Source organism: Rousettus aegyptiacus, unplaced genomic scaffold (genome assembly GCF_014176215.1).
Source record: "Rousettus aegyptiacus isolate mRouAeg1 unplaced genomic scaffold, mRouAeg1.p scaffold_m13_p_3, whole genome shotgun sequence".
NCBI lineage: Eukaryota > Metazoa > Chordata > Mammalia > Chiroptera > Pteropodidae > Rousettus > Rousettus aegyptiacus.
The window spans coordinates 107326266-107354045 of NW_023416306.1; the positions used below are offsets into that span (position 1 = coordinate 107326266).

General features: G+C 46.4%; 2 protein-coding genes and 1 pseudogene across 9 annotated transcripts; 1 reads left to right on the forward strand and 2 right to left on the reverse strand.

Annotated features, from left to right (window-relative positions):
* On the reverse strand, positions 1–11182 carry LOC107521106 (annotated as a pseudogene).
* Positions 11183–13102: 1920 nt separating this feature from the next.
* Positions 13103–27451, forward strand: ZNF219 (zinc finger protein 219). Of its 8 annotated transcripts, none has more exons than XM_016165599.2 (6): positions 13103–13307; positions 15775–16324; positions 23892–23981; positions 24257–25688; positions 25985–26116; positions 26362–27451. In XM_016165599.2, exons 3-6 carry the CDS (start codon positions 23976–23978, stop codon positions 26961–26963), a joined length of 2172 nt encoding a protein of 723 aa, XP_016021085.2. In that variant the 5' UTR covers positions 13103–13307; positions 15775–16324; positions 23892–23975; the 3' UTR covers positions 26964–27451. The 8 variants fall into 8 exon arrangements, with proteins under 8 accessions (XP_016021085.2, XP_016021082.2, XP_016021083.2 ...); XM_016165592.2 differs by lacking the exons at positions 13103–13307; positions 15775–16324 and adding exons at positions 19252–19296; positions 20153–20231; XM_016165593.2 differs by lacking the exons at positions 13103–13307; positions 15775–16324 and adding exons at positions 19677–19711; positions 20153–20231.
* TMEM253 (transmembrane protein 253) lies at positions 14095–16692 on the reverse strand. The gene is made up of 6 exons (XM_016165603.2): positions 16415–16692; positions 15918–16028; positions 15768–15824; positions 15344–15454; positions 15079–15225; positions 14095–14709 (listed from the first exon to the last, which is right to left on the reverse strand). Exons 1-6 carry the CDS (start codon positions 16520–16522, stop codon positions 14629–14631), a joined length of 615 nt encoding a protein of 204 aa, XP_016021089.2. The 5' UTR covers positions 16523–16692; the 3' UTR covers positions 14095–14628.
* Positions 27452–27780: the final 329 nt, after the last annotated feature.

Consider the following 27780-nt stretch of genomic DNA (forward strand, 5'->3'; position numbering starts at 1 on the left):
TCATTTCTTTGAGTCAGTGACAGGGATTTTGTAGGCCACCATGTTATTTACTTCGTGAATTATAGTACTGAATGAACAAAGACGGATTTACACAGAATTGGTAATGAACTGTGGTCCCAACTCTTCTAATTTTTCAGATGCAACCAAATCTTTGTATAAATCAGTAGATCAAATGAACAAGAAACTTACAACAGTGGCAGAAATGTTACTGTAGTTGCGTTCTCTCTGATCACGGGAGGATTTCATCTTGGATAGCTTCTTGAAACTTCTCTCTAGGTGTACTGTCTCTTTGGCAGTCTTGTCGCACTCAATATCAAGCTGGAATCTTTCAAGGACCTCACCACTTTCAATATTTGAGACGACTCCCTACAGTTTTCTGAACTGAGCACTTGTATAAGCAATCTTTTAGTAGTTCCACCACATTATTTATTTTATGAACTCAGGATCAGTAGTTACAAACAAGGTGAGTTCATGTTTCTGCACTCGAGTACCGGTTTTAGATGGTTATATGCCACCCTGATATAGAACGCTGTTGATGCCATTTAAGAAGAACTCAGCAAGGATCTTGGCGTTCCCGCGCAGGGTGGTTGGTTCCTTGCTCCCGAGAGAGCTGCAGTACCACGGCCAGGAACCGAACGCGAAAGGGTGAGCACCACCCACTCACGGCGACTGCAGGGGCTCCACAGCAACTGCCTACCACTGGTTTCAAAAGTAATGAGGCAGCACCAGTTTCCCATTTTATTAATTTCAGACTTTCTTTATTGATTCCTTCTTTCTCAAGTTACTGTTAAATACTGAAAATCTACAAAAGAATATTTTTAACATAATTCTTTCTGTCGGTAGGTCGGCCAATCGATTTATCTATCATCTATTGCATAACGATTAAAAGAAAATGCATCCATCCACAATTCAGCTAAAGAGACAATATTATTAATCCACCAGGAGTTGTTCTTGTTTTATTTTCTAGGGGTGCTTGTTCATAATTCATGTCTTTTTGTTTTTTATTTGTATTTTTTTTTTTAATCCTGCAAAGTAATCTTTGGTTGGTTAAATATGTGGCAAACATTTTCTCATAGTTATATATTTTAAAAAATATAACTTATTTTCTTTATTAGGCTTCTTAAGTTCCATGAAAAACCTTCTTGGAATTTTGATTAGAATTATACTGAATGCATATATAAGTTTGGGAGAATTCGAATCTTTATGATATGTCTGGGAAGCTGTTTCCGCTTTTTCCTTCTGAAGTCCTCATTCTTTCATCCTCGAAGTCCTTTTGGAACTTTGGCCAGCCCTTGTCATCTGTCTTAGCTTAAGTGGTCACTTTGGAATTTGTATTATTATCTGAGTTGAGAGAGGTTTTTTTTTTTTTTTCTTAAGGAAAATAAATGCTTAAGATAGTGCACAAAATTGGTTATGACTTTTGTCAACCTTTCCTTTTGGTTATTGTAAAATTCCCTCATGCTTAGAGCCTATAAAGAAAAAATGTCATACTCAATGTGAGAATCCTAATGACAGTGTCTGTGGTATGGCTCTCTAGCAGACTCAAAACTTGCAATTGATTGGGAACACTGGCCTCACCTGAATGATCATTTTTACCTAATATACATGGAAACTTGCCTCCATGTTAGCTTTGACTTGGTATCTATTCTTCTTTCTGGAGTCACAGAGGTCTTTATACATGGTGATCACTTTCATTTCCCCAAATGTTCTCTTTAGGCTAAACAACCATTATACCAGTGTTTTTCGATGTGTTATTATTGGATCTTTTGCTTCAGAATCAACTTAACACCTTTAAAAGAGAGAGAGAAAATTCCTGAGTCCCATCCCCTAAAAAATGAATCTGCATCTTTCAGGGTGGAGCCCCAGAAGTTGCACTTTTAATTAGTTTACCAGAGGATTCCCTGGTATGCACACTTATGTTTTTGGACCATTGCACTAAACTCAAAGAGTCAAGGGACCATGTCACTCTTGTCCATCACTATAATCTTCACACTTGGAATGTAGTGTTCAATAATTCTTGAATGAATGAATGAATGAATGAATGAACTCTGGCAATCAGTTTTGATTATTCCTTTAGAAATCATGTTCCCTTTACCTTAGGGCAGTGGTACTTAAACATTTTAGTTTCAGGACGCCAAAGAAGTTGCCTTAGAAAATCCTAAAAAACATAAGACTATATAAATACATTTTCTATTACACGAGACCATACAAACACATCAGCCATTGAAGTGATGATGTCATCATAGTTCTTGCAGCCTCTGGAAAACTCCTCTGTATATTCATCAGAGAATGAGAATGAAAAATGGGGATAAATCTTCTCATTATGAAAATAGTTTTGACCTCCCAAACTTCCTGAAAGGACTACCCTTTGTGAACCACCGCTCAAGGGGCTGCGTTGGCCACAGAGACATGCTGTAGTGGTTAAGTGCATGAACTGTAGAGTAAGAGCTCCAGGACTTGAATCGGCTCTTTCACTTACTAGCTGGATGATATTAATGTGCGACATTACTTTACTTTCCTGTGCTTCATTTCTCTTATCTGTAGCACAGGGGTAAGAGTGCCTGCTTTTTAGGAATGTGCGCGAGCTCCCTTTTCTCTGTATCCTCTCCAACACTTGTTATTTCTTGTCTTATTGATAATAGCCATTCTAACAGGTGTGAAGTGGAATCTCATTGTGGTTTTGATTTGTATTTCCCTCCCTTATAATTATATGTCATATATCTGTTGGCCTTTTTTATGAAAACAAGCCACATTTGCAGCCCATCTATCCTGCCGGCCAGTGGCCAGCTATAGTCAGAGGTCACAGGTTTGGACAATGATTTTCTAATTCCTTCCCTGAAGTTTTTAAAACTTCCCTGGCACTGTTTGTTACAATTTATTACAGAATCAACTTCTAGTCTGTACCTCTTAACATGAATTTGTTGCATGCTCATTTTCTTGTCCTTGAGTGCCTTGCCCTTTTTGAAGGTACTTCTCCCCTACAGTGTATCTTCGACTCAGTTATCTATGCAAGAGATTTTTTTCTTTCTAAGAACATGCTTACTTGTCTCTCAAAATATTCTCTTCCTCCTTCATTTTCATAGTTTCCGGATTCTCTTTTTTTATGGGGCACAGCTCTTTTGATTTATTAATTTGCTTTTTGCCATGGGTCTTATCCTTGTTGTAATGCTCACACACTCCCACTTGTCTCCTTTCCCCCGTCAGCCACCACCAGCACCCTACCTCCCAGTTTCTAGATTCTTTGGTGTTATTTACTTTTAAAACGCTGTCTTCCAATTTTTCCTCAACCAAAGATTTCATTTTACAAGTAAGAAGAGTTTTGGGCTCAATATAAAGAAAACCTTTAAAAAATATTTAAAACCCAGATTAGAAAGTTAATATATAGTTAATATGTATAGAGAGGAATTTTTTAAAAATGTATTTTTAAAAAAATAAATAAAATTCAGCTATAATCACCCCACTGAAATATAACCATTAATATATTGGCATATATACTTCTAGTAGGTTTTGTTTCCTTTGTAATAGATGTATTTTTACAATGAAATTGGGATCATTCAAATACACTGTTTTGGTTTAATAATATACAAATATATGATGAATAATCTTTTATTTCATTAAATATTGTTCTACCACATGTTTTAAAAAGGACTCAAGTAATCCAGGATTATTGCAGTATAATTAGAACTTTAGTCCTAAATGACCACCCACTAATAACCAGAATAATTTGATATGTATCCTTCTACTCCTTTTCCTAAGCTTATGTTTCTAGAAAAAGAAAAATCAAGTATACCTACTATTTTGTAATGTGCTTTTAAAAAATTGTGATAAAATTCACATAATGTAAAATTCTAACCATTTTAACTATTTTAAAGCTTATAATTTGGTGACATTTAGTATATTCACGATGGTGTGCAACCATCACCACCCGTTCTAGAACATTTTCAGCATTGCAAAAGGAAACAGCATAGCCATAAAAGCAGTCACTTCCTATTTTCTCCTTACCCTGGCCCCTGGTAACCACTAGTATGCTTTGTATTTCTATGGACTTGACTATTCTGAATATTTCAGATAAATGGAATCATACGACATGAGGCCTTTTGTGTCTGGCTTCTTTCACCTAAGTGAAAGGGTTCTTCCATGTTGAAACATAGTAGAATAAAAAATATTCCATCATATTGATATACACCACATTTTGTTTAGCCATTCATTTGTTGATGGGCATTTGAGATGCTTTCACCTTTTGGCAACTGTGTATTAGTGCTGCTGTGAACATTAATTTGCAATTTTTTGTTTGAACACCTATTTGTTATATATCTATGAATGGGAATGCTGGATCATATAGTATTTCTATGTTTAGCCTATTAAGGAAACTGCAAGTTATTTTCCACTGTGGCATTTTACATTCCTTCCAGCAATACATAAGAGTTCCAATTTTTCCACATCCTTGCAAACACTCGTTATTTTTTGTTTGTTGTTTTTATAGCCATCCTAGAAGGTAATGGTATGTGGTAGGTATCTCATTGTGTTTTCAAATTGCATTTCCCTAATGACTAATGATGCTCAACATCATTTTCATGTACTTATTGGTCATTTGTAAATCTTCTTTGGGGAAATGTCAATTCAAGTGTTTTGCCCATTTTTAATTGGATATAATGTGCTTTTTTTTCTTTTTCTTTTTCTTTTTTTTTTACTTAAAAATATAGCATGGGCATCTTTTACTCTATCATTTTTAAGCCAGTGTAATGTAGTATGATATTTCATTTTCTAGGTTTATTATACTTTACAAATCAATTACATTACTGTTATTTAGACTGTTTGCACTTTTAAACTTTTTAAGTTAATGCTGTAATAAACATTTTACTAGGTAACTCCTTACACATATCCAAGAGTATTACTGAGAAAAATTCTTTGAAGCAGAATTACTGAGTCAATTAACTTGTTGATACAAATGATAAATTGCTTTCCATTATAATTGTATCAATTTAAAGTTCTATCAGAGGTATTAGAATGTTACTATTTCTTTGCATACTCATCAACCATGGGTTTATGCATTTAAAAACATTAATAATGTGATTGGCGCAAAATGACATCTTTTCGTTTTAAATTGCATTTACTTAATTACTATAAATATAAATCATCTTTCATAGGTTTATTGGCCATTTAAATTTATTTATTTCTGGTAAATTGGCTGTTTTGTCTTTAACAATCTTTCCGTTTTAAAAAATATTAATACTAATACTCTTTTAGCTTTATACTACTCTCTGTCATCCTTAACTTTTCATCTGAACTTTACCTTTATTTGTTGTGATTTTTTATGGATAGAAAGTTTAAATTTTTCAATGTAAAATAAATCTTTTTTTTTTTTTTTTTTGGCTCTGCCAGTAGTGTTATACTTAGAAAGATCTCATCTGACCAGGTTATAGAAATATTTACCTATTTTCTTCTCATATTTTTATGGGTTTTTTTTTTTTTATGTACATCTTTAATTATGTAGAATTGTTTTCGGTGTTTGATGTATGTTAGAAGTTTAACTTAATTTATTTGCAAATAGTTATACAGTTGTTCCAACATCACTTATGGGGGGGGGAAATCAATATATGCAATGGAATTTACTCAGCCATAAAAAAGAATGAAATCTTGCCACTTGTGACAACATGGATGGACCTGCAAGGTATTATGCTAAGTGAAATAAGTCAAACAGAGAAAAACAAATACTGTATAATCTTACTTATATGTGAAGTCTTAAGAACGAAATAAAGAAACAAAACAGAAACAGACTCAGATACAGAGAACAAACTTATGGTTGCTGGATGGGAAAGGGGTTGGGGAACTGGGTGAAAAATTTGAAGAAATTACAAAGTATAAATTAGGAGTTACAAAATAGTTAAGGGGACATAAGGTACAGCATAGAATACAGCAAATAATATTGTAATGATTATGCATAGTGCCAGATAGGTACCAGACTTATCAGGGGGGTTACTTCATAAGTTATGTAAATGTCTTATCACTATGCTGTACACTTGAAGGTAATATAAAATAATATTAAATGTCAACCACAGTTGAAAAAAATAGTCACGAGGATATAAAGTACAGTGTAGGAAATATAGTTAATAATACTATAATAACTATGTGTGGTGTCAGATTGGTGTACTAGAGTTATCCAGGTGATCATTTTGTAAGTTATAAAAAAGTCTAATCACTATGTTGTACACCTCAAACTAATATAATTTTGTATGTCAACTGTAATTTAAAAATTAAAAAAATTTCAAAGAAAAATGTCAGTTAACAATTAACTGACTAATAAGAAATAGTGCTATTAAAATATTTTAAATCTTTATAAATATTCGAGCTCTTTTTTTTTTTTTTTGACTCTTTATTCTGTTCCATTCATCTATCTGTCTATTCTGATGCCAATACCACAGTTTTAATTTTCATCTTTATAATATATATCAATAGCTGATAGATCAAGTCTCACCTTATTATTCTTCTTGTTAGAGACACTTTCTTTTATTTCTCCCTTCCTTCCTTCCTTTCTTCCTTCCTTCCTTCCTTCCTTCTTTCCTCTCTTCCTCCCTCCCTTTCTCTCTTTCCCCCTCCCTCCCTTACTCTTTCTCTCTCTCTCTCTCTTTTTTGTTATCATTTGTTTATCCTTCCAGATGCACTTTAGAATAACTACTGAGAAGGTAAGAAACATAAAGTGGCTGCAGAAACTGAGAGTAGTATTACAGCGCGGACTTTAGGATCTAGTTGCAGTTCGAGATCATAAATTTGTTGTGGCATCAGTTGCCACGTTTGAGTGATTTTTCTCACTCAGTGGTATTTTTCTCAATGGCACCATTATTGTTAACATTTGAGCAGAGAGGAGTGACTATTAAAATGTTGCACAGGAGTTTCTATGTTGAGTAGGATGCCTTCTCAAGGCTCCTTTTGACAGCCTATTCATTCATTCAGTAAACATTTACTGAATGTCTCCTGTATGCCATCCACTTAGCCAGGTCTGGGGTTATAAAGATGTATAAAACACAGTTCTTGTTTCAAAGGGGGACACGAAAATAATCATTTCAATTGTAGGAAGGGAAAATAACTTGATCCTCTTAGGTTTAGTAGCTAGAGCTTGCAAATCGACAAAAGCCAAATTAACAGGAGGAAAGGCATACCAATTTTATTTGGTGTTAATGTTCTAATTTTTATATGCAGAGAGGGCCTTCATAAAAAAGAAATGAAAACCCAAAGAGGTGATTAGATGCATACCATTTTAATAAAAGGGTGAGAAATTATGAAGAAGCGACGAGACAAGGAAAAGGGGTTTGGGCTTCTAGGGGTGGTAAATCGTGGGAAAGTAAATATACAGGGGAAATTCATGGAGGATAGGGGTGATTTTAGTAAGGTCTGTTTGTGCAGAACCATCAGAATACTGACTTTCTGTCTGCAGTGATAACGATTGCTTTTCTTCCCTCTGCTATGAAAGAGGAGAGGTGGAAGACCTCAGGAAAGCTTCCTAACGTAGGTGAGCACTGAACTGAGTCTGAAAGGATCAGTAGCAGAGAGCAACATGAAAGGCCAGTATGGGGCCAGCACTAGATACCACCACCTGAATTAGGCACGGAAGTAAGAAATATATGTACCAAATGGAAATGTTTTGACTTAGCTTTTTTGATATATGGCTTTGACTTCCCACTAGTGTTCTGTTTTGACTTCTCACTACTGTGCGTAACAAACAGCCCTGACCCCCACCCAGCTCATCATTGAGTCAGTGCTGTCATCATCATCATCCTTGAACTAATCAGAAAGAAAAAAAAAAAAGGAGAGGGTGAAACTCATAGATGGGATGGAAGTGTTTATCATACGCATTTGTTAATAATTAAAAAAATTAAAGGCCGCATGCCAATGCCACCTTCCTCAGACTGCTGTCACTAAAGAGTAAAGTGCAAGGGAGTGGATGTGGGAAATGACACTGGAAAGGCACCCAGGAGCCAGATCACAGGGGTCATCACACCATTTTAAAAAGCTTGGACTTGATCTCATAGGTGATGAGGACGAGTGAAAGGCTTTTAAGCAGGGAAGCTAGTAGTCACATTTATGTGACTAATGTGGAAGATATATATATATCTGAGGAAGAGAAGCCTAGAGGCATATAAACTATTTAGGAATCTTTTTCTGTGGTCTGTGAGAGGTGACGATGAGGAGAAGACGACTGATGAAGAGCAAGAGGAACATCTATAGAATGTGGTGAGTGTTCAGATGATAGGAAATGGGAGAGAGGAGTTGGCATTCAGCTTGTGTGACCAAATGATAGAAGATAGACAATTCAGAAGGGGGAGTAAGGGGCGGAAGGATTTCAGATTTTGGATGTGTAATATGGTTCTTGTAGACCTTTTAGGTCTCTTTTAAAATACAAGAGAAATTAGACATTATGTTCTTGAAATCTTTATCATATCTCTCTAAGGCACTGGTTTTCAAGGATGGGGGCTATCTAGCCTCACAGGAAACATTTGGCAATGTCTGGAGATTTTTGGTTATCACAGCTGGGGAGAGGCTGTGCTGCTGGTATCTAGTGGTTAAAGGCCAGTGATGCGGCTAAACATTCTACAATGGTTGGGAAAGCCTTCTGTAACAAAGAATTATCAGGTGCATACAAAGGACAAACTGGCAATTGCCAGATGGGAGGGGGATTGGGGAGCTGGATGAAAAAGGTGAAGGGATAAAGAAGTACAAATCAGTAGTTACAAAATAGTCATGGGGGTGTGAAGTACAACATAGGCAATACAGTCAATAATATTGTAATAGCTATGTATAGTGTCAGGTGGGTACTAGACTAACCAGGGTGTGTGGGGGGGGGGGGCGGGAATCACTTTGTAAATTATATAAATATCTAACTCCTACACAGTACACCTGAAACTAATATAAAATAATATTGAATGTCAACTCAATTGAAAAATTAAAATTAAAAAAAGAATTATCTGGCCCAAATGTCCATCGTGTCAAGGTTGATAAACTCTGTTCTAGTGACTAGAGGAATAGAAATTAAAGATCATCTATTTCAACCATTCAAGCTGATATTTGAATACTTGCTTCAAAAACCTATCAGTGCATAAGTGCATTGCATGAAACACCTAACATATTCTGAGGTTCAGAGCCCAACTTCAAAGCAGCTCATCTTTGAAAAGGTGTTCAGTTTCTTCTCTTTTTGGTCTAAAATCGGCCTCTCTATAACAAGTAACCATTAGACCCAGTTTTACTTATTAGGTTCACAAAGGACAGTTTCTCTTCATCATAACTGTTTTTGAGATTTATAAAGATATCAATCCCGTTTCTTCTATATACCCTGACTGTGAATCTTCTCGCTTTACCTAAAGCATAAGAGTGGGTGCACTGCATTTTCTTTCTTTTTTTAAAAAAATAATTATTTTTATGGTGACATTGGTAGACGAAATCCAATAAGTTTCAGCTATACACACACTGCATTTTCTTTATGCATAAAGGGAACACATGATAATAAAGAAACAAAATGAATTAAATTATACCTTGGGATCTGGAACTTGGGTAAAAACATTTTAAACAAGAATTTAAATTTCCGTTTACCAAGTTTACAAAGGCAAGGCAAAATAGACAAAAATCAATGAAGACAACTGATTAATTCTGGATAGGACATAGGAAAAGTTTCTGATGAGAAAAATAAACCAAAGATTCCCAAAATAAGTAGAATTGAGAATAATATGAAACAATATAAATGAAACAAAGCAGAAAAAACGTAGGCAAAGAAGGAAAAACAAAAGAAATAGAAGATAATTCACATTAGGTAAATGGTATCTGAATTTTAAAGAGGAGCAACACACAGCTGCTTAGTAAAGGCTGTCCTGGCCTGATGCCCTAGGAAATTAAACAAGGCAGCCTTTCTCCCGGAATTTTTATACCAGGGAAAGCAGGTTAAAACACCAAAGGCAGCGGTTTCCACTCCCCTTCTCCCTCCTCTCTCCTCCTGTTCCTTTCCTCCACCTCCTCTCCCCCCCCCCCCCAACCTAGTTCTTTCTCCTCTTCCGGGTTTAGGGTAATGGTAGAGTCAGGGCTCTCCGTAAACAAGTGGAAGGTGTACAGGCAGAGTTAACAGGAGAGACAGTCCTACAAATTTGCTTTAGCCACTGAAAAAAAATTTTAATACATTATTATAATGAAAAAAAAAAATTAGCATTAAGTAAGAGTTTTCCTGCCCTCTTATCCAGTGCTGAGTCACTGCACCGTCACCTGCAGCCCAGCTCAGCACGGTGTCCCAGATTCCCTCTACTCTGGAGAGGGACCTCTGATAACTTAAGTGCACTGATCCTGTCATATTTATAGGAAACATTGTCTCCCAGTGACCACGCTGCCTCTGTTCTGCTCAAGCCATCAAATATCGAACTTGAGGCAGCAACAGCTGGCCAAGCCAAAATGAAGGGCGTAGACACAAAGTAATACAAAATGGGCCTAGACAAAAAAATGAACTCCAGAAACCCGATGGAGCAATCTTCTTTTCTCACTGAGACTAAGAACATCCTAGCCCCAGGTGGTGAGTGGTGAGAGGATACAGAGCATTCATCAGGCCGAGCAGGCGAGGTCAGCTCCGATTACTCCTGGGTAGATGAGTTTACTGATTTCGGTGGCTCATGTCCAGCATTGCGTAACAGACACAGAGGCCCAAGGCAGTCAGGATGACCCGGAAGGGCCCTGCGCCTCCCGCCTGCTCGCGACGTACAGATTCCACGCCTGGCCGCGTTAGCAGCTGCCCTGGTGGACTTATTGCAGGGGAGGGATTAGGGGAGCCCCTCAGAGCGTGCAAAGATTCTTTCTCCAACTAAGCCACTGCCACACACCATAACCTTGCGGAAAGCTCTTTGTGAGACAGCGACTGGGGCAGCCGAGAGGCCACGAGATGGCAGCAGAGGACACAGTCTGGGGCACAAAACCTGAACCATCTGCAAAAGCAGATATTTCATTTGGGAAATATCATTGGTTATCTATAGTCATGAATTCAAGGCCAGAATAAATGACTGAATATCAAAGGAATGAAGGTAAAATTCAACATGGAGAATTTCCCAGCCACCACAGAAATCGGCTGCATACGAAGCCACCATGTGAATCAGACATTTCTCCATGCTTAAAGCCGGGAATTGGGGTCAAGGCCTTTACCTGACGTCATTAGGAACATGCTGACAGTCACTTCTTTCTGTAAAAGTTCCAATGGGAAGCAATTTAAGTAAAATATGAGTGACTTCCACAAAGGCTGCCAAATTGATGAGGGGACGGATACAGTGGTTGCTGGGAAGCATTGCAGCAAAGCAGAAGGTTTTCAAGGAACAGCCAGGGACTCTGGCACTAGGCAGTGTGGAGGAGGGAATATGAGGATCACAGGACAAGTCTCAGTCTTCCCTTGCAGCTGGTAGAGGATAATGCACAGGAAAGGGGCATTAGTAGCACTGGGACTAAATCTTGGATCTGATTTCTCATCTAATGCTCTTTTCCTCACATATCTGTCCGTCTTCCAGTTCTCACTACCAAAAGTCTCCAGCCATTGCCAAATAACCGCTAGGATATGGTGGGGGGAGGGGAGACTTCTCATGGAGTGAACTTGAGAACCAATGCCATAAAGGGATCTGATTAAAAAGTTTTAAGAACATAATGTTCAACCTCTTCAGGATTTGAATTTCCAAAGAGGCCTTGAAGGTCTACAAATCGGCCATCATTGCACATCTAAAACCTGCATTCCTACCATATGTTTGTATAACAGACTATAATTGAAGGACTAATATGATTCTTATCCTCAATTAAAAGGATTAGTTATTAACATTTTAATATAAGATTTCACATTTAAAAGTCAGAACCTCTTTTATAGGAAAATTGTAACTATGGTAATACCAGGTCCATAGTCCCATATGACAATAATTGGATGGAGTTGAAAGGGGGTAAAGTTGTTAAACAGAATGTGTGCTCTCTAGTTTGCCACAGTCCCCACCAATCTTTATTACTTCATACCCCATCTGGTTCACTCATTTACACTATTCCTCATCCCAAAGGCAATTTATTTTCAACCTCTGAAGTGCTTCAGTTTTAAATTATATTTCCATGTGTGATATTCTTTTAGCCTTGATACTCCAGTAAGGTAGAAATGATAAATACTATGATTATTATCTCCATGTAAGCAAAATGTAGTTCAGAGAGGTTTGACTTGCTCCACCTTACACAACAAAACTAGAATCTAGGTTTTCTGACTCTCAGTTCTATTACTTTTGGGGGAAAAGTTTCAATTAAGAACTTCATTTAGTAGTTCATGGAATGAAACCAAAGTAGATATGAGCATGACTGCTAGAACAGATGAGTTCCAACTGCTATACCATTCAAGAATCACTGCAAATGATTAACTCTTCTTTTAGTATTTCTGCTTCCTTTCTCCTTCCAGTCATATGAAAAGACTGCCCTTCTAGCTATTTTGAAGTTGGGTGGGGCTATATGACTTGCTTTGGCCAATGAAATATGAGCGGAAATGATATGTGTCCCTTTAAGGCAGAAGCATTTAAGAGCCCATGAAGAATTCATCATTTTTTGGGGGGGTGGGGAGGTGTGACTCTGAGCCTGGGGTGACATAGTAGGATCTCAAAATGGAACTTCTGCTTGGTACCTGAATAACATAATGAGCAGAGCCTCCCTCTAGACAACTCTAGACACGTAGAGAGATTAACCTTTGTGGTTTTAAACCATTGAGATTTTGACATTTACTACAGCATAACCTAGCCTACCTTGACTAATACAGGGTTCATTCGCATGATCATTGAACTTCTCTAAGAAATAGAATGCAATGCCTAGACTTCTGATCATACCACTAAGAGCTGTTGCTATACCCGGAAGACAGAGTGATTTGTTGATTTTTAACCCTGGCTTCCTTATTCACCACCACCCTCTGATATGGAAATCATTTTCTGAATATTTCGCACATGAGCTCTCCATTATTCTGGCAGTTAGACTGGGAGGAGAAAGGGGGAAGTAGCTCGTTTTCTCCATCCCAGAGCCTAATCCCAGAAATGTCCCCACCCACTAGTACTCACACAACCTTGTCATAGGGCAACTATTACCACTCCCAAGGTGTCACGAACAGAAAGGAGTTGCCGCTGGCACCACTGCAATGTTAGGGCAAGGCAGCTAGGCTGCGCTCTTTCCTCACTGGTGTCTGGGCTTGGCTAAGCCAGAAGCAGCATTCTCTAAGGGAAAGAAGCCTTCTCAAGTGGGAACAAAAATGAGTGTGAGGCGCACACCCATCCTGGGCACTATGTGAATTTGGGGTGAGTTCTTTTAGTACTCCAGCTCTAGTCAATTTCTAGTTTCTCTAGCGGCTAGTAGGCTGCCCGGCTTAGTACTACTGGGCCTCCCAGTTTTCTTGGGCTTTTCTCAAGCTCACCTGAGCAGCTCATCTTTGCACACTTGTAAAGGTCATAAACGGTGGGGGTTGAGTGCAATCAGTTTCAGCAACCGGACCGCCGCCGGGATCAAAGGTCGGCGGGGCTGCCGAGAGGCTGAGCCTGCGCAGTCCTGTTCCCGTTTTGGAAAGAAGGGGTGGCGGCAACGCGGGTTCGTTACACCCGCGTGCTCGCAAGAGGCGGGAAACTCTTAGGTTGGGTCGCCGCGTCCCTCCCTCTTCCTGCCCCGTCCACCCGTCTGCCCAGCGAGCCGGTCCTCCTCAGGCGCCCAGGCCCTGGGGGAGGGGGACGAGAAGAGCGCTGAGCTTCTGACTCATCATCTCCAACCCCTTTCTCGCGCGCGCTCCAAGTCTCAGGACTTTGGACCTGGGCACTGTGGGAGGGGGCGCGACGACAGCATCTGGGGAATTCCAGCTCTGCCCAGGGCCAGCCTTCAGCCCCTGCCTATCTCCGAAGCTGGCAGAAAGAGGGGTGCGGACCCACAGTCAGCTCTTAGTTGCCGCGGTTGGAGTGGCGGGGTCCCCGCGCAGGATAACCCGCCCGGCTCCTCCCTGAACGTGGGGCCAGTGGTCGCGTCCGAGTAAACTCGGCTAGGCTCCGACTTCCAGCGCCTCGCGTCACTCAGCAGATGCACAGCACCCCCACCGCGGAGAAAAGGCTCTTTATTTCCCAGCAGGCCGCGAGGTAGTGGGGCATCCTGGGACTTGTAGTTTCTGCTAGAGTAGAAAGGAAACGGATCTGAGAGAGAAAAACTAAAGCACCTATGAATTGATTTCAGCGAGTGGGTGGGCACCGGAACCCGGGCTTGGAATGAATGGGATTGTGAAAGGTGGAAAGAGTATAAATAGGGAGATGAGGCAGTTGTTAAGCTGTATGGGAAGTCCGCAGGGAAAGAGGGTAAGGATGGAAGAGAGGAAGTGGGTATAAATGAAAGTTGGCTTAAGGATGTCCTTCAGGTGGGCAGCTTTTCAGGGCAGTGGGGTGAGGAAAGACTCTGGTCTGGGTATACTTTCCGCTAAAAGAGAAAGGGGTCTAGTTTGAACGAGAACTGAAAGCATTCCACCAGACTTCTTGAGTCTCAAGAGACTCCATCTAGCTTCTGAGTTCAGTGGGGTGGGGTGCTGGAAGGTCTGGAGAATGCTCCCACGGGGTAGAAGAGCAGCACCTGCCTGCTTCCCTTGCCAGCTCACTCATTTGTGCCGTTTGCTCTGCTAGTCCTCTTGGGACCATTCTCCAAATCAGGAATTTCCTCCAACTCCGAGAGCCCCTGAAAACCAGACAGCGATGTGAGAAGAGTAAACTATAGGGGTGAGAAAGGAATCCCAGACAGAGGCAACTTCCTCCTCCTCCTCCTCTCTCATTTTTCTCGTGTTCTCATAGCCATTCCAATATTTAGGCAGCTTTCCAATGTTCCCCCACATTTCTAGCCCCGACTCTTCAGATACCCAATTCCCTCTTACCCACCACCAGGGGAGAATTATCTAAAGCCAGAAAACCAGTCATTTTCAGTCTAGGACCCCTTCTTTTTCTCCCCGCCCCCTTGTTTTCCTTTAAGTGCCTTCGAATAAGATAGCCAGTGAAAAAAAAAATGAGCTGCTAGCTAGCTGCTCCATACTTTCTTTTCTGCTCTCAGTACCTCCTGCAGCTCCTGGTAGTGCAGACTCTGGCTCTTGCAGCATCCTGGCTTCCTCTGGCTCAGCAGGAATAGGGAGTATGCTGAGACCAATACTTCCCCTAGGATGAAGGCCTCAATGCTGAGCTCCAGCACCAGCAAGCTGTCCAACTGCAGGTAGACAGGGCTGAGGATGCTGCCAGGGACCCAGCACCTGTTTGCCCCTGCCCTTTCCCCTCTCCGTCTCCTCTTAACTCCTCATCCTCCCACCTTCTTTATTCACCCATACCTGGAAGGGGACAGTTGGGGCAGGCCCCAAGGCTGTCTTCATTACCTCCACCACCATCACGATGAAGCCAACGATCAGATTGAAGATGTTGAATATCATCATGGCCCGCACCTGCCAGTGAGCCAGCTCAGCCTTACCCAGCCTAGGCAACTCATTGCAACCCCAAGCCCCACTTGCACCTAGCCAAAAACAAAATTCAGCTCTTCTGCCTCCACCTCCCAACAGGGCCATCAGCCCTCTAACCTTTTTGCTTTCCCTCCTCAGTCTTTTAGGCCAGTCAGGGGAAGAGAGCTGATAAAATTAGTCAATATTTAGAGAGCCACTTCCTGGGCTGAGGGGTGTGTGTGTGTGTGTGTGTGTGTGTGTGTGTGTGTGTGTGTGTTGGGGGGTGGCAGAATAGTATTGCATTATCTTCTCCTTTCACCTTCCAGAGGCGGGGCGCTCTGCGCAGCTCAAGGGTAACAGTCCCAGTGAGGAGACCCTGAATGGTGAGAAAGGCAAGTGCTGAGCTCTGGCCTCGTTACTGAAGGGCCCCCAGGACCTTCCTTCTACCCTCCCTTGTGGTGGGTCTTACCAATACTCCAGGTCCAAGTGGGAGTGCTGTGGCCATGTGACAAGAAGAATTAAGGCAAGCAACTGAGACAGCAGAAGGTACCACAGCTACTGCCAGCCATAGCTGGCTCACCTGAAGGCCAGATGCAGGGTGTTTGAAGGGGAACTATCAGGAATTCCCTCCTTCCAATCCCTGCTTCTTCTAGAGATCAGCAATTGCAGGAATGCATGGTGGTGGAAAGCAGTCAATCAAGGGAAGTAGAGGAAGGGTGGTATTTAATTTGTTCTACCTCATCTTGTAGTTTACTTACATACCTATGTGTTTTCCCCACATGATGGAAGCCACTTGGAGATTACGGGTCCTGCCTTGTTTATCCTATGCATCCTCCACCCTCCTCCCACTCAGAGCCTAGCAGTTTCAAACACATGGTAGGTGCTCACAAAGCATAGATGGAATTGAATTTGAATTGGGGTACAAGTAAACATGCTGAAGCTTGGGGTGGGGCATCCTGGCCTCACCGCCAGCACCAAGAGATGCCCACTCTGCCTGTGCCTTGCCCAGTGCTGTAGCTTTTCCAGATGAGGGCTGGATCTCTCCGGCTCTCGCTGACCAGCTCTGTCCTCCATGGCTCCCGTGACCACTGAAGCTCGTGCTTTCCTGGGAAAAATGTATTATGGCACCTATCTGGAGGCAGGACATGCAGAAACGTCTCTTTCAGCTGCCCCTCTGTCTGCTTCTAATATCCAAGGAGTCGAGGCTCAGGACCTCTCACCTACCTAGTCTGAAGCAGCTACTTGGATGGGATGGGACCCAGCTTGGCCTGGAGCTCCTGGCAGGGCCTGTAGCTCAGAGCAGACAACAAACTTGTCCTGGCAGAGACAGGTTGTCAGGCCTGGGGTGTGGTGGGGCAAAGGTCTCTATGAGAGCCTAAGGATCCAGGAAGTGGCCCTGGGTAGACATCAGCTTCAGTTGACTCCACAAGATGCCCAGCCCTGCTTTGCTTTGTTCCCGTTTCCTGTTGCCCTATCCTGGGTTCCTCTATTGATCACTCAGCCATGGACACTACCACTCTAGGCCCCAGTTTCCCCTCATTTCCTTATAATCTTTCTCCTTTTTTTTGGATTTCCTCAAATTACTTGCTGTTTCCTAGGGAAATTGAACATTACTGTCTAGATTGATCCCGTCATTACTGCTTGTAGCTTTGTCCCAAGACCTGGCAAGGTTTAATTCCCCTGGCTTCCTGCCTTTCACTCTCTGGATGGTTTCTCCTCTCCATTTTTTCTTGAAGAATTTCGTCTGGATGGGACATTGACTAAGTGGATGTGGTCCCCTATTTATAGTGGGGATTGTTTTTGACTCAGTGATAATAACTTGCAGCTAGACATGTACAGAAGTTAGTCCCCAATTGATCAGTCTTGGGAAGGATGGTATTGAAACAGTATTTTTGAGAGAGACAAGTTGCCTTGCAGCCAGGCCGACCTGGACTAAAATCTCAGCCCTTCCACTTTCCTAGCTATGTGACCTTGGATACATTATTCTACCTATATGAACCTCAGTTTGTTCAAACTGAGTGATCGAACATGGTGTGTGAGTGTGTGTGTGTGTGTGAATAATATGAGTGTGAACGGTTGTTGACGCATGGTGGGTGCTTAGTAACCATTAGTGGTTCTGATGAGGTCATACTTTTGTGCCCGATGCCCATATAACTAAAGGGCTTATTCGGAAGCTAAGCTGGGGACGTTTATTTCTACAGTAAGAAGCAGAAACAGCTGGGCTCAAATATATACCCTAGAGATCAAAATAGGAAAGGTCCATTTTGTTGCAGAGCCTGAGGTCTGGAGGCAACTAGACCAATGTTCAAATTCGATATCTACCTGGATGACCTTGTGCAAGTTGCTTAATCTATTTCCTTACCTGTAAAGGGACGTTAATAATAGCAACAGGGTTGCCTTGAGTACCAAAAGAGAAAATGCAGATGAACCAGCTCAGCCCAGCACCTGGCATTTAGTGCTCAATAAATGTTAGTGGCTATTATTATTATTGATGATAGGAGGAGAACTGAGCCAGGAGACCCCTGGGAGTTAGTACCAGGAGATAGAGTCCTGCGAGGCAAGGGGCCTTTTGTGTAAGCCACTTCTGCCCTGCTCAGTGCTGGGCCAACACTCATTGGAGCATTGTGCCCTCTTCTTTCCTGGGGAGTGGGAAAGAACAAAGCGTCACATTTAAACGGACCCGAATTGTTGTGCATCTAACTCCCTCCTCCATCTCCATGTATTAATTTTATTTAATGGCGCTGGCCTAACAGAATGTGAGACATTGGGCTTGCACTTAGGATCCCTGAGCTGGCAGGCCAGTGGAAAGAGGCTCGTTAGTCTAATTTGCCTTACCTATAAATGCAGACTAATTATATTTCAGAGTGTTATTGTAAGGATTATATACTATTAAATACGTGAACAGGCATCCAGTAAATATTGATTAAATCTGAGTATCCTACTTACAAATTTGTAGCCCCCGTTTAGATTACAATCTCAAGGGAGGGTACTACATTCCCCCGCCTCATCTATTCATCCCCCACAGCGCCGAGCATAGTGCCTGGTACTCAGTAAGCACTCAGTAAATATTTGTTGTATGAAGAGCCATTAAAGTGACTTAAGAAATGGAAAACAGAATTCGAGAGGAAGGCGCAGGAATTGTTTATCAAGAACAGAAAGGACCGAAGAGTAACTTTAATAATGTTTCTTATACGGCAGACATTTACTATCTCTATAATCGCCCCTCCTCCTCCCCAAAAAGAGAGACAGAAATTGTAAGGGAGAGGCTTTGAGATAAAACCCCAGGAAGAACTTCCCCAGTCTGTGCATGTTGGGGCAGAAAGAGCGGCAGAGCCAACTCCTTCCCTGGTATGTCCGGGTTTAGGGTGGGAGGGGCAGGGCTGCTTGGAGGCTGGGGGAAGGACGAGATGACCTTTCAAAATCTCTTCCAGTCCCCAGTAGGAATCGTCTGTGCGCCCCACCCCCCTCTTTCCCTCCCACTCTCCGACAGCGCCCCCCGTCTCCAAACTACCCGCACCCCGCCCCTGGCGGCCGCCTCTCGCGGCTCCTGGGGTCCCCAGCTCCCTGTCCCCGGAGCCAGAGCCTCGCTCCCGCTCCCGCGCGGCTCCCAGCCCCGCCGCGCCGCCCCCCGCATGCTAATGGCCGGGCCGCCTCCCGCCGCACACAATGCGGGCCAGGGCCGGGGGCGGGGGACCGGGGAGGGGGCGGGGGCCGGGCCGGGGGCGGGGGGGCCGGGGCCCGGCGCATCTCCCCCGGCCCCACGTAACGCTGACGCCCGCGCCGCCGGCCCGCCGCCCGCCGCCGCCGCCGCCGCCGCCGCCCGCTCCGCCGCCGCCCGCCCGGGGCTCGTGAGTAGCCGCTCCCCCCACTCCCGGCCCCCCCTCCGCCACCCGGCCCCCGCCCCCGGCCCCCTCCCCCCCTCCCGGAGGGGGGGGCCCGCTCCGCGCGCCGGGCTCGGAGCAGGTGCAGGGGGCGGGGGCGGGGGAGGGGCGCCGGCTCGGCCCCGAGCAAACTTCGCCCAGAGCTCCTGGGGGGGCGGGGTGGGGGCGGCGGCCTCCGAAGCCTGGAGAGCTAGGGGGGCCTCGAGGGAGGGGGGGCAAGGTGGGGGATCCAGGAAAGCGGACACCAAAGGGGAAAGGCCAGCGGTCGTGGGGGGGTCGGGGACGGGCGTCTTTGTAGGGGCCCGAAGGCAGGGCGCGAGGGGCCTGGGGGTGCGGGGCGGCCGAGCGGTGATCCAGAGTGGATGAGAGCCCCCAGGCCCAGGTAGGGCTGATGGAAGAGGGGGAAGGGACCCAAACTCCCTGGGAGCAGGAGTGGGGGAGGGGAGTGGATGGGGGGTGCTTCCCTCTCTGCGTCCCAAACAAAGTGTCACAAAGAGCTCGGCCGGCGGCAGCAGCGGAGGCGGCTGCAACTCAGCTTTTGTTCTCCCGGCCTGGGTAGCTGAGCCCTGGCCTTCCCGTCTCCCAACCCTGCCCCCCGTCATCCTTCTGGCTTATCTAACCCGGGATAGGTCTTGGTGCTGCCGGAAGAATCTCTTGTGCAGGATCACAGGTCCTGCCCTACTTGCCAACCTACCTCTGGGAAGTGGATTTTCCCAGAGGCTCTCCTGCCCACCCCCACCCCCTAATCCCAGGACTGAGGCCCATATGGGTGCTAAGACTGACCTTTCTAGGGTCAGCTCCACGCCCTCTCCCCCAAATCCAGGTCCTCCACAACTTTCAGAAGAGGGGTCAAGTTGGGACATGCCTCTGGAATAGGATTCACAATGTTGGGATGGCAGTAGGTGAGCAGGTGTACCTTCCCCTTGCCTTCTGCTGTATATTTGGAGTCTAGACTGAGATTCCATGACCCCAACCCAAGTTGGTGAGGATGGAGGAAAGGAGGCTTTACCAAGAACTCAGTTTAAAAGCTGTGGTCTCGGGTCAATTTGGAGGAGCTACCTGAGCAGTGAGGTTCAGAGGACCATGGAGAAGAGACCATAAAAGTGAGCTATTGGGATGTCTGTGTGATAAAGGAGATCTTCACTCCAGACCACCTACAAAGCTCCCTCTCCTTTTAACCCCATCTAATGCAATAATTATAATTGTTAGAGGACTTGGGAGGTGTAGGATTCTCAACAGATGGGAAAACATCAAGAATTAGATATAACTCGTGACAGAAGCCTAGTCACAACCACACCTCAGTAGTCCTGAACTCTTGCCCCTTACACTTTGACCCCAAAAACTTTTGAACCACGTGGCTTGAGGGACAATCTGCGTGGTCCTCTAGCCAGCATATGTTTCTATGTACCTGTCCCTGTTGTTTCTCAGAGTCTTCTCACCAACCTCTCCATCCTTCCCTCAGTAAGGTTTGGTGGTGCACACCCCTTTCCCCACCAGCACTCCTAGCACATAAAGTAATTGGCTTGTTGCTTTGGAAAGCTTTCTGATCCCTACCCCTGGCCTTGCATCCTTATAGAACGCAAATAAGGGCAAGATAACCCCTGATTCCCAGTAGGGGTGGAAAGTAGGTCAGTGCTACTGTCTGGCTAAGTCTTGTGGATGGTGTTGAGGGCCTGACTATAAAAAAAACTTGATTATTGCCCATGGGCAGTACGTGTATGACCTGGGTTCCAAGGCAGTTAATGGAATTTTGAGCCCTGTTAATGCTTTCTCCTGTTGAGAAAAACTCATAGGATCAGGTGCCTAGGATCTGGTTTGGTGTGGAGGTGATTCAGAATCTGTTGACTTGGACTAGGAGGGTCTCTCAGTGGGTTCTGTTGATTTGAGGCCACCATCTGGGGAAACTTACCCAGCTTGGGAATATATCTCTAATTTGGGTCTTGTGTATCACTGCATTTCCATCTTAGAAATTGCTGTGTGCAAAGCAGGTTTTTGTTGTTTTGTTTTGGGGGAGGGCGCTTTGCCCTATCCTACTTTACTTGCCTCAGATACGAGGTCAACCTCCTATTAGTTATTTTGCTTGCTGTTCTATAGGCACTTTCAGGGGCCCTAGAATCTTCTCGGAATCAGAGTATGTGCCCATAGGTTAGTCAGCTATGACCATGCAGTATTCCCAGCCTTCTCCCTCCTCCCCCACCATCTGCTTCCTCTGAATATACCAGATTGGCTGTACACCAGGATGTTCCGGGAATCCCCAGGAGAGCAACAGAATGTGATGGACCCAAATACGATGCCTCAGTCACTCATTCTGGGATGTACAAACTGTAACTGTCAGGACACTCCTTACAGCTAATTAAAATTCTTCTAGTTACATCTATTTTCTATTACATCTATCTATTTTCAGTGTCATCCAAAAAGGCAAAAATAATCCCCCTGATACCACTGTTCTCTCCTTCCCCTCCCCCCATGGCTCCCAGATAGGAATTAAAAAAAAAAAAAATCCTCTAGCTTTTCTCAGCTGTAACTGTGGTGCTAAAATGGCAAACGTAGCCCCTCTAGCACTTCATAGCCCTATCTACTGAGGTAGCCACAGAGGCTCCTCTGGTAGCCCACTGCACTCTCCATGGTACTGAAGAGATGACCATTTGTTTTAACTTCTCTCGGGTCCAGAACAGTCCTGTGACTCAGAACTACAAAACTTTCAGGCTGGAGGGGACCATCAATATAAATTAGACCATCCCTCTTATTTAACAGATGAGTAAACTGGGAGGTTAAGTGATTAACTGAAAGTTGCAGGGCTATTAATGGTCAGACTGGGCCCACAATAGCCTTGTACCATTCAGTCCTACTCTAATTCACCTTTCATGGTACTACTTAGTGAGCCTGGCTAGGCTCTTGGTCCCAGGAAAGGGATTTATTTGGAGATCCAGAAGATGAGGTTGGATGCTCTAATTTGGTGCTACAGAAATACAAATATTTGGTGGTGGAAGTTGTTTAGTGACCCTTGGACAAGGACACTTTGTTAATTAACTTCCCGTTAATAAAATTCTCATAACCCAGATTCCACATGTAACAGGTACACCTGCCTGTTATGGTGTCTTATCACATTCATTAAATACGAAAAATTAAAGAAGCCTCAGACCTCCAGAGCCTCTTCTCTTTGCTGATAAGTAAATTGGGCTGACTCCTGGCCCAGTTCTCTTCCATTAAAGATCCTTAAGCAAAGTAATGCTTGAGTCCTTTTCTTTGTCAGTAACCCATTTCAATTTCACAATGTCTATTATAAGGAAGTTCTTTATTTTTATATTTCAAATATTCTATCTCAGGCAAAAAAAAAAAAAGATTAGGCACACATTTGTTTAGCTTTGACCAGAAAAAATTATACATGTAAGCAGGAAGGTATACTGACCGATTTCTGGTCATCCTCCCAGGCCTATTTCCATGAATCTTAATTCTGGGATTGCTTCTGAGTCCTAATGCTAACCTCCTCTGCAGCTTAGAATCAGGAGACACCCCCCCCCACCCCAATCCTCTTCTCTATGCTCTTCTCCTTCCTCAGAACTGGAGCTCTGCACATCCCAGGCCCAGGGAATTTTAGCCTGGAGAATTTTAACCCTTTCTTGCTCAGAGCATGTGCTGAGCCCCTATCTGTGCAGATGGCCCAGCCCCGCCCCCCGTCCCTCACTCCAGCCTCTTGAGCTCAGAGCCAGTGTAATCCTCCTCTTGTGTGAGGGAGCCTCTCCCCTGCAGAGAGGAGGAAAGCCTGCTTCGGAACAGCCCTGGACAAAGGGGCTGAGATGCCCCATCAAACTGCAGGCTCCAAGGTTTGAAACATGGGGATGAATCCTATCTGGTATTTGCAGTTTTTAACCCCCTTCTCCAGGCCAGCAGCGCCCCTGAACTTCCACTCCTCCCCCCAACTCTCTCTTCATTCCCTCTCCCTCTCGCTCTCTCCCCCTTCGTGCCCCTCCCCCTCTGTCTGTCTCCAGACTCTGCTGCTGGGAGGTGTTTCTCTCCCATGCATGAATGAGTCTCTGTAATGAATGGAAATGAATGGATCAGGAATCCAAGCGGAGGGAGGGAGAATGAGGGGGAAAGACAGAAAGACAGGCTAAAGGCAGAAGGAAGGACTGTGGAGCCTGGAGGGATGTTTGGCTGGCTGGTTAGTTAGGGGTCTGAGAGCAACTAGTCCCATTTGGATAACTGGAGAGCATGGCAAGCCCACCCCACTGACTCATCAAGCTGCACAGCCCAAACTAAATGAGAGGGTTATACTGTGATGGTCTCCCTCCACCACCAGGGGTGGTGGTGGTAGTTCTGGACCAGGCATTTAAAACCTATTTAGGGGAAGAAGTATATTATCAGGGAGCTTTGTGAGCTTGGCAAATCCAGCAGTACAAGTTTTGAAGACAGCAGCCCCCTTCTGCCTCAGGATGCAAGGAGGGAGAAGGGATAGGTTTCAGTAATACAAGGTGCTAAGATTGTGGGGTTGGGGGGTGACACTTCCCACTGCTGAAAATCAGGACTCATCTTTTACTTCAAATCTGTCTCTCTTGCTTTAGCTCTTCAGCACCTGTTGCCTTCACTAGCAGCTTTTCCTCCTCCTTCTCTGCACTCCCCAGAACCAAAGAATGTGAAGGGGGTCCATGGAGGTGAGTGAAGCTCTGGCCTGAACCTGCAAGTATCTACAACTACACTCCCTCCCTTCCCTACCTCTCTCTTCTGGCCTGCCAGTATTAGAAGTTATCTCTGGCCCCAACAGCTCAATTTCCATTTCCCCAAATTCCCCAGGGTGAGTGGGAAGGGTAGCCAGTGTACCTGGTTCAGGCCCCAGCCCACCTTCCCTCGGGTTCTTCTGGCCCTCCATTGCCCTTGCTTACCCCACAACTCTCTCCACCTTTTGCTCTATATACTTCTTTCTCCACAGGGCTCACGTTCCCGTGCCCCGGGTGGCCATTTAGCGCCGTCACCGCCGGCCTTCGACGGCGAACTGGATCTGCAGCGCTACTCTAACGGGCCAGGAGTGAGCGTGGGGTCTTCAGTAATGGGAGCGGTGGGCTGGTCTGAGAGTCGCGCTGGCGAAAGACGCTTTCCCTGCCCTGTATGCGGGAAGCGCTTCCGTTTCAACTCCATCCTGGCTTTGCACCTGAGGGCACATCCAGGTGCCCAGGCCTTCCAGTGCCCGCACTGTGGCCACAGGGCAGCGCAGCGGGCCCTACTGCGCTCGCACCTGCGCACACACCAGCCTGAGCGCCCGCGCAGCCCCGCCGCGCGCCTGTTGCTGGAGTTGGAGGAGCGTGCGCTACTGCGCGAGGCCAGGCTGGGGAGACCCCGAAGCTCAGGGGGTGTGCAGGCCACCCCTGCCACTGAGGGCTTGGCACGGCCCCAAGCTCCTTCGTCGTCCGCCTTCCGTTGCCCCTTCTGCAAAGGCAAGTTTCGCACCGCGGCGGAGCGCGAACGCCACTTGCACATCCTACACAGGCCCTGGAAGTGCGGCCTGTGCAGTTTCGGCTCCAGCCAGGAGGAGGAGCTGCTGCACCACAGTCTGACGGCCCACGGAGCTCCTGAGCGCCCCCTGGCGGCCACTTCAGTCGCGCCCCAGCCTCAGCCCCCACCACAGCCTGAACCCAGATCAGTCCCCAAGCCGGAGCCAGAGCCGGAGCTGGAGCCTGACCCGGAGCCTGAACGTGCGGCAACCCCTGCCCCTGCTCCTGCCGCCCCTGAGGAGCCCCCTGCGCCTCCAGAGTTCCGTTGTCAAGTGTGTGGTCAGAGCTTTACGCAGTCCTGGTTTCTCAAGGGCCACATGCGCAAGCACAAGGCCTCCTTCGATCATGCGTGCCCTGTGTGTGGCCGATGTTTCAAGGAGCCCTGGTTCCTTAAGAACCATATGAAAGTGCACGCCAGCAAGCTGGGCCCACTGCGTGCCCCGGGGCCTGGTTCTGGGCCTGCCCGGGCCCCCCAGCCTCCTGACCTGGGTCTGCTGGCCTATGAGCCGCTGGGCCCTGCGCTTCTCTTGGCCCCAGCGCCCACACCAGCTGAGCGCCGTGAGCCTGCGAGCCTCTTAGGCTACCTGAGCCTGAGAGCTGGTGAAGCCCGGCCCAATGGCGAGGGCGCTGAGCCTGGGGCTGGCCGCAGCTTCGGAGGCTTCCGCCCCCTGCCTTCTGCTCTCCCAGCCCGGGCTCGGCGGCACCGTGCCGAGGAGCCTGAAGAGGAAGAGGAGGTGGTGGAGGCCGAGGAGGAGACCTGGGCCCGGAATAGGGCACTGGGCCCTCTGGCTTCACTGCACCCGCGCCCAGGGGAGGGGCCAGGGCACTCTGCACAGGCCGTGGGGGCGACGGCAAGATCTACTGCCACGCAGGGTACGTAAGGGGCTTCTCTGAGATTTTCCAAATTCTCGGCCTGACACCACCACCCTCCTCTTGTACTGGCCTTTAAAAAAGGACCTGCTTCTTATTTCTCGCTTTTTCCCCCTTGGAGGCTTTATCACCTTCTGAGACCACCATCTCAACTCACAGCAAATCCCACTCATTCCCCCAAGCATGCTGTTTCCTCCTGGGCCCAAAAGGGAAGCAATCTGGGGTCATTGCTGGGTGGGTGGCTCTTATGGGATTAGGGCAAAGGTACCCTCTGACTTCCTTTAATGCTTGTATTGCAGAAGAGAATGGGCTGTTAATTGGAGGGACCCGGCCCGAAGGGGGCCGAGGGGCCACTGGCAAGGATTGTCCCTTCTGCGGAAAATCTTTCCGCTCAGCGCATCACCTCAAAGTGCACCTGCGAGTGCACACAGGTAAGGGGGCAGCCTCCAGGGTGGGGAGAACACTGGAAGGCAGGAAGAGAGGTGAGAGGGCCACTAGAGATGACGTTTGGCAGCCTTCAGACTGGCCAGATGAGGACGTTGGGCAGTCCTTTATTAAATCAGAGGGGTGGAGAGGCAGTATTTTTTCCTGGTCCAGAGATCTGTACACTGAGCGAAATGCAGGTGGGGCGGGCAGTGGTCATTACTGTGACCTTATCGCACACTCCTCTCCCCAGGCGAGCGCCCCTACAAGTGTCCGCACTGCGACTACGCAGGCACCCAGTCGGGTTCGCTCAAGTATCACCTGCAGCGCCATCACCGGGAGCAGAGGAGTGGGGCTGGCCCTGGGCCACCCCCAGAGCCGCCACCCCCTTCCCAGCGGGGTTCGGCCCAGACGCCTGGAGCCAAGGCAGCTCCGCAGCCTGCGACCTGGATGGAGGGTGCCACGAGCCCCCGGCCTTCCAGTGGTGCTGGGCCGGGGTCCCGTCGAAAGCCCGCCAGCCCTGGGAGGACCCTGCGCAACGGGCGAGGCGGTGAGGCCGAACCCCTGGACCTGTCCCTGCGGGCGGGGCCGGGAGGCGAGGCCGGGCCGGGGGGTGCCCTCCACCGTTGCCTCTTCTGCCCTTTCGCCACTGGAGCCCCGGAGCTCATGGCCTTGCATCTGCAAGTGCACCACAGCCGCCGGGCTCGGGGCCGCCGGCCGCCCCAGGCTGATACATCTCAGCCCTATGTCCGAGCACCGTCAGGAGAGACCCCTCCCAGTCCTCCGCAGGAAGGGGAGGAGGGCCCCGGGCTGTCGAGATCCGGAGAGGTGGGGCTGGGGGGCCAAGAACGGTAGGGAGCCCTCTTAGGGGCGGTTAGCTTAGTGAGCTTACCCCGCCGGAGCGGGGGAGCGCTAGAGGTAGTTGGGTAGAGCAGCCAGCAGGGGGCAGCATGGGACCCATATCCCAGCCCCAGGTGGACCAGAGGTGAAGGTTGTGGAGGGCATAGGAGAGTGGGCGGGAAGTACCCACCCAGCCCAGGGGAGTCACAGTGCCTTAGAAGTGGCAGGGGTGAGGATCAAAGAACGGGGTCCCAGGGCTGGCAGAGAGGGTTGTGCCCCTATTGAGGAGCCGCTCTGCCAGTCCTTGCTGGTCCATAGGCGTGAGAGTTTATTTTTGTACAATGGGTGGGGGTGGGGGGGGCACTGTACCCTTCTAAGCCCCTTCAGGGGCCCTGTAGACGTCGCTATTTTTGGTACGATTCCTGTCATCCCTGTCGCAGAGTTGTGTCCCCAATAAACGTGTCTTAAGGCACAGGATGCTGTGTCTGTCTGAATATGTCCTGTCCTTCTTGGGCCAGTCTGTCCAGGAAAGAGGCACCTCTTTAGGCATTTATCGCCCAAAGAGCTTGATAACAAAAGTGTAATCTTGGGTTTACCCCCAGGCTTTGGCTTCAGTAGCTCTGGGGTGGGGTCCAGGAATTAGCATTTAGCAAGTAGCCTAGAGGATTCTCATGTAGTGTGTGATCTGAGGACCTCATTTTGAGGTCTGCTGGACTGTGCTGAATCCCAGCTTGACAATGACTAGCTCAACTTCAACAAGTGGGTGCAAGTGTGAGAGGAGGAGCTTCAAAGGGTGCATTGAGTCTCTGGGAGCCACTGTAGAGGAGGCACA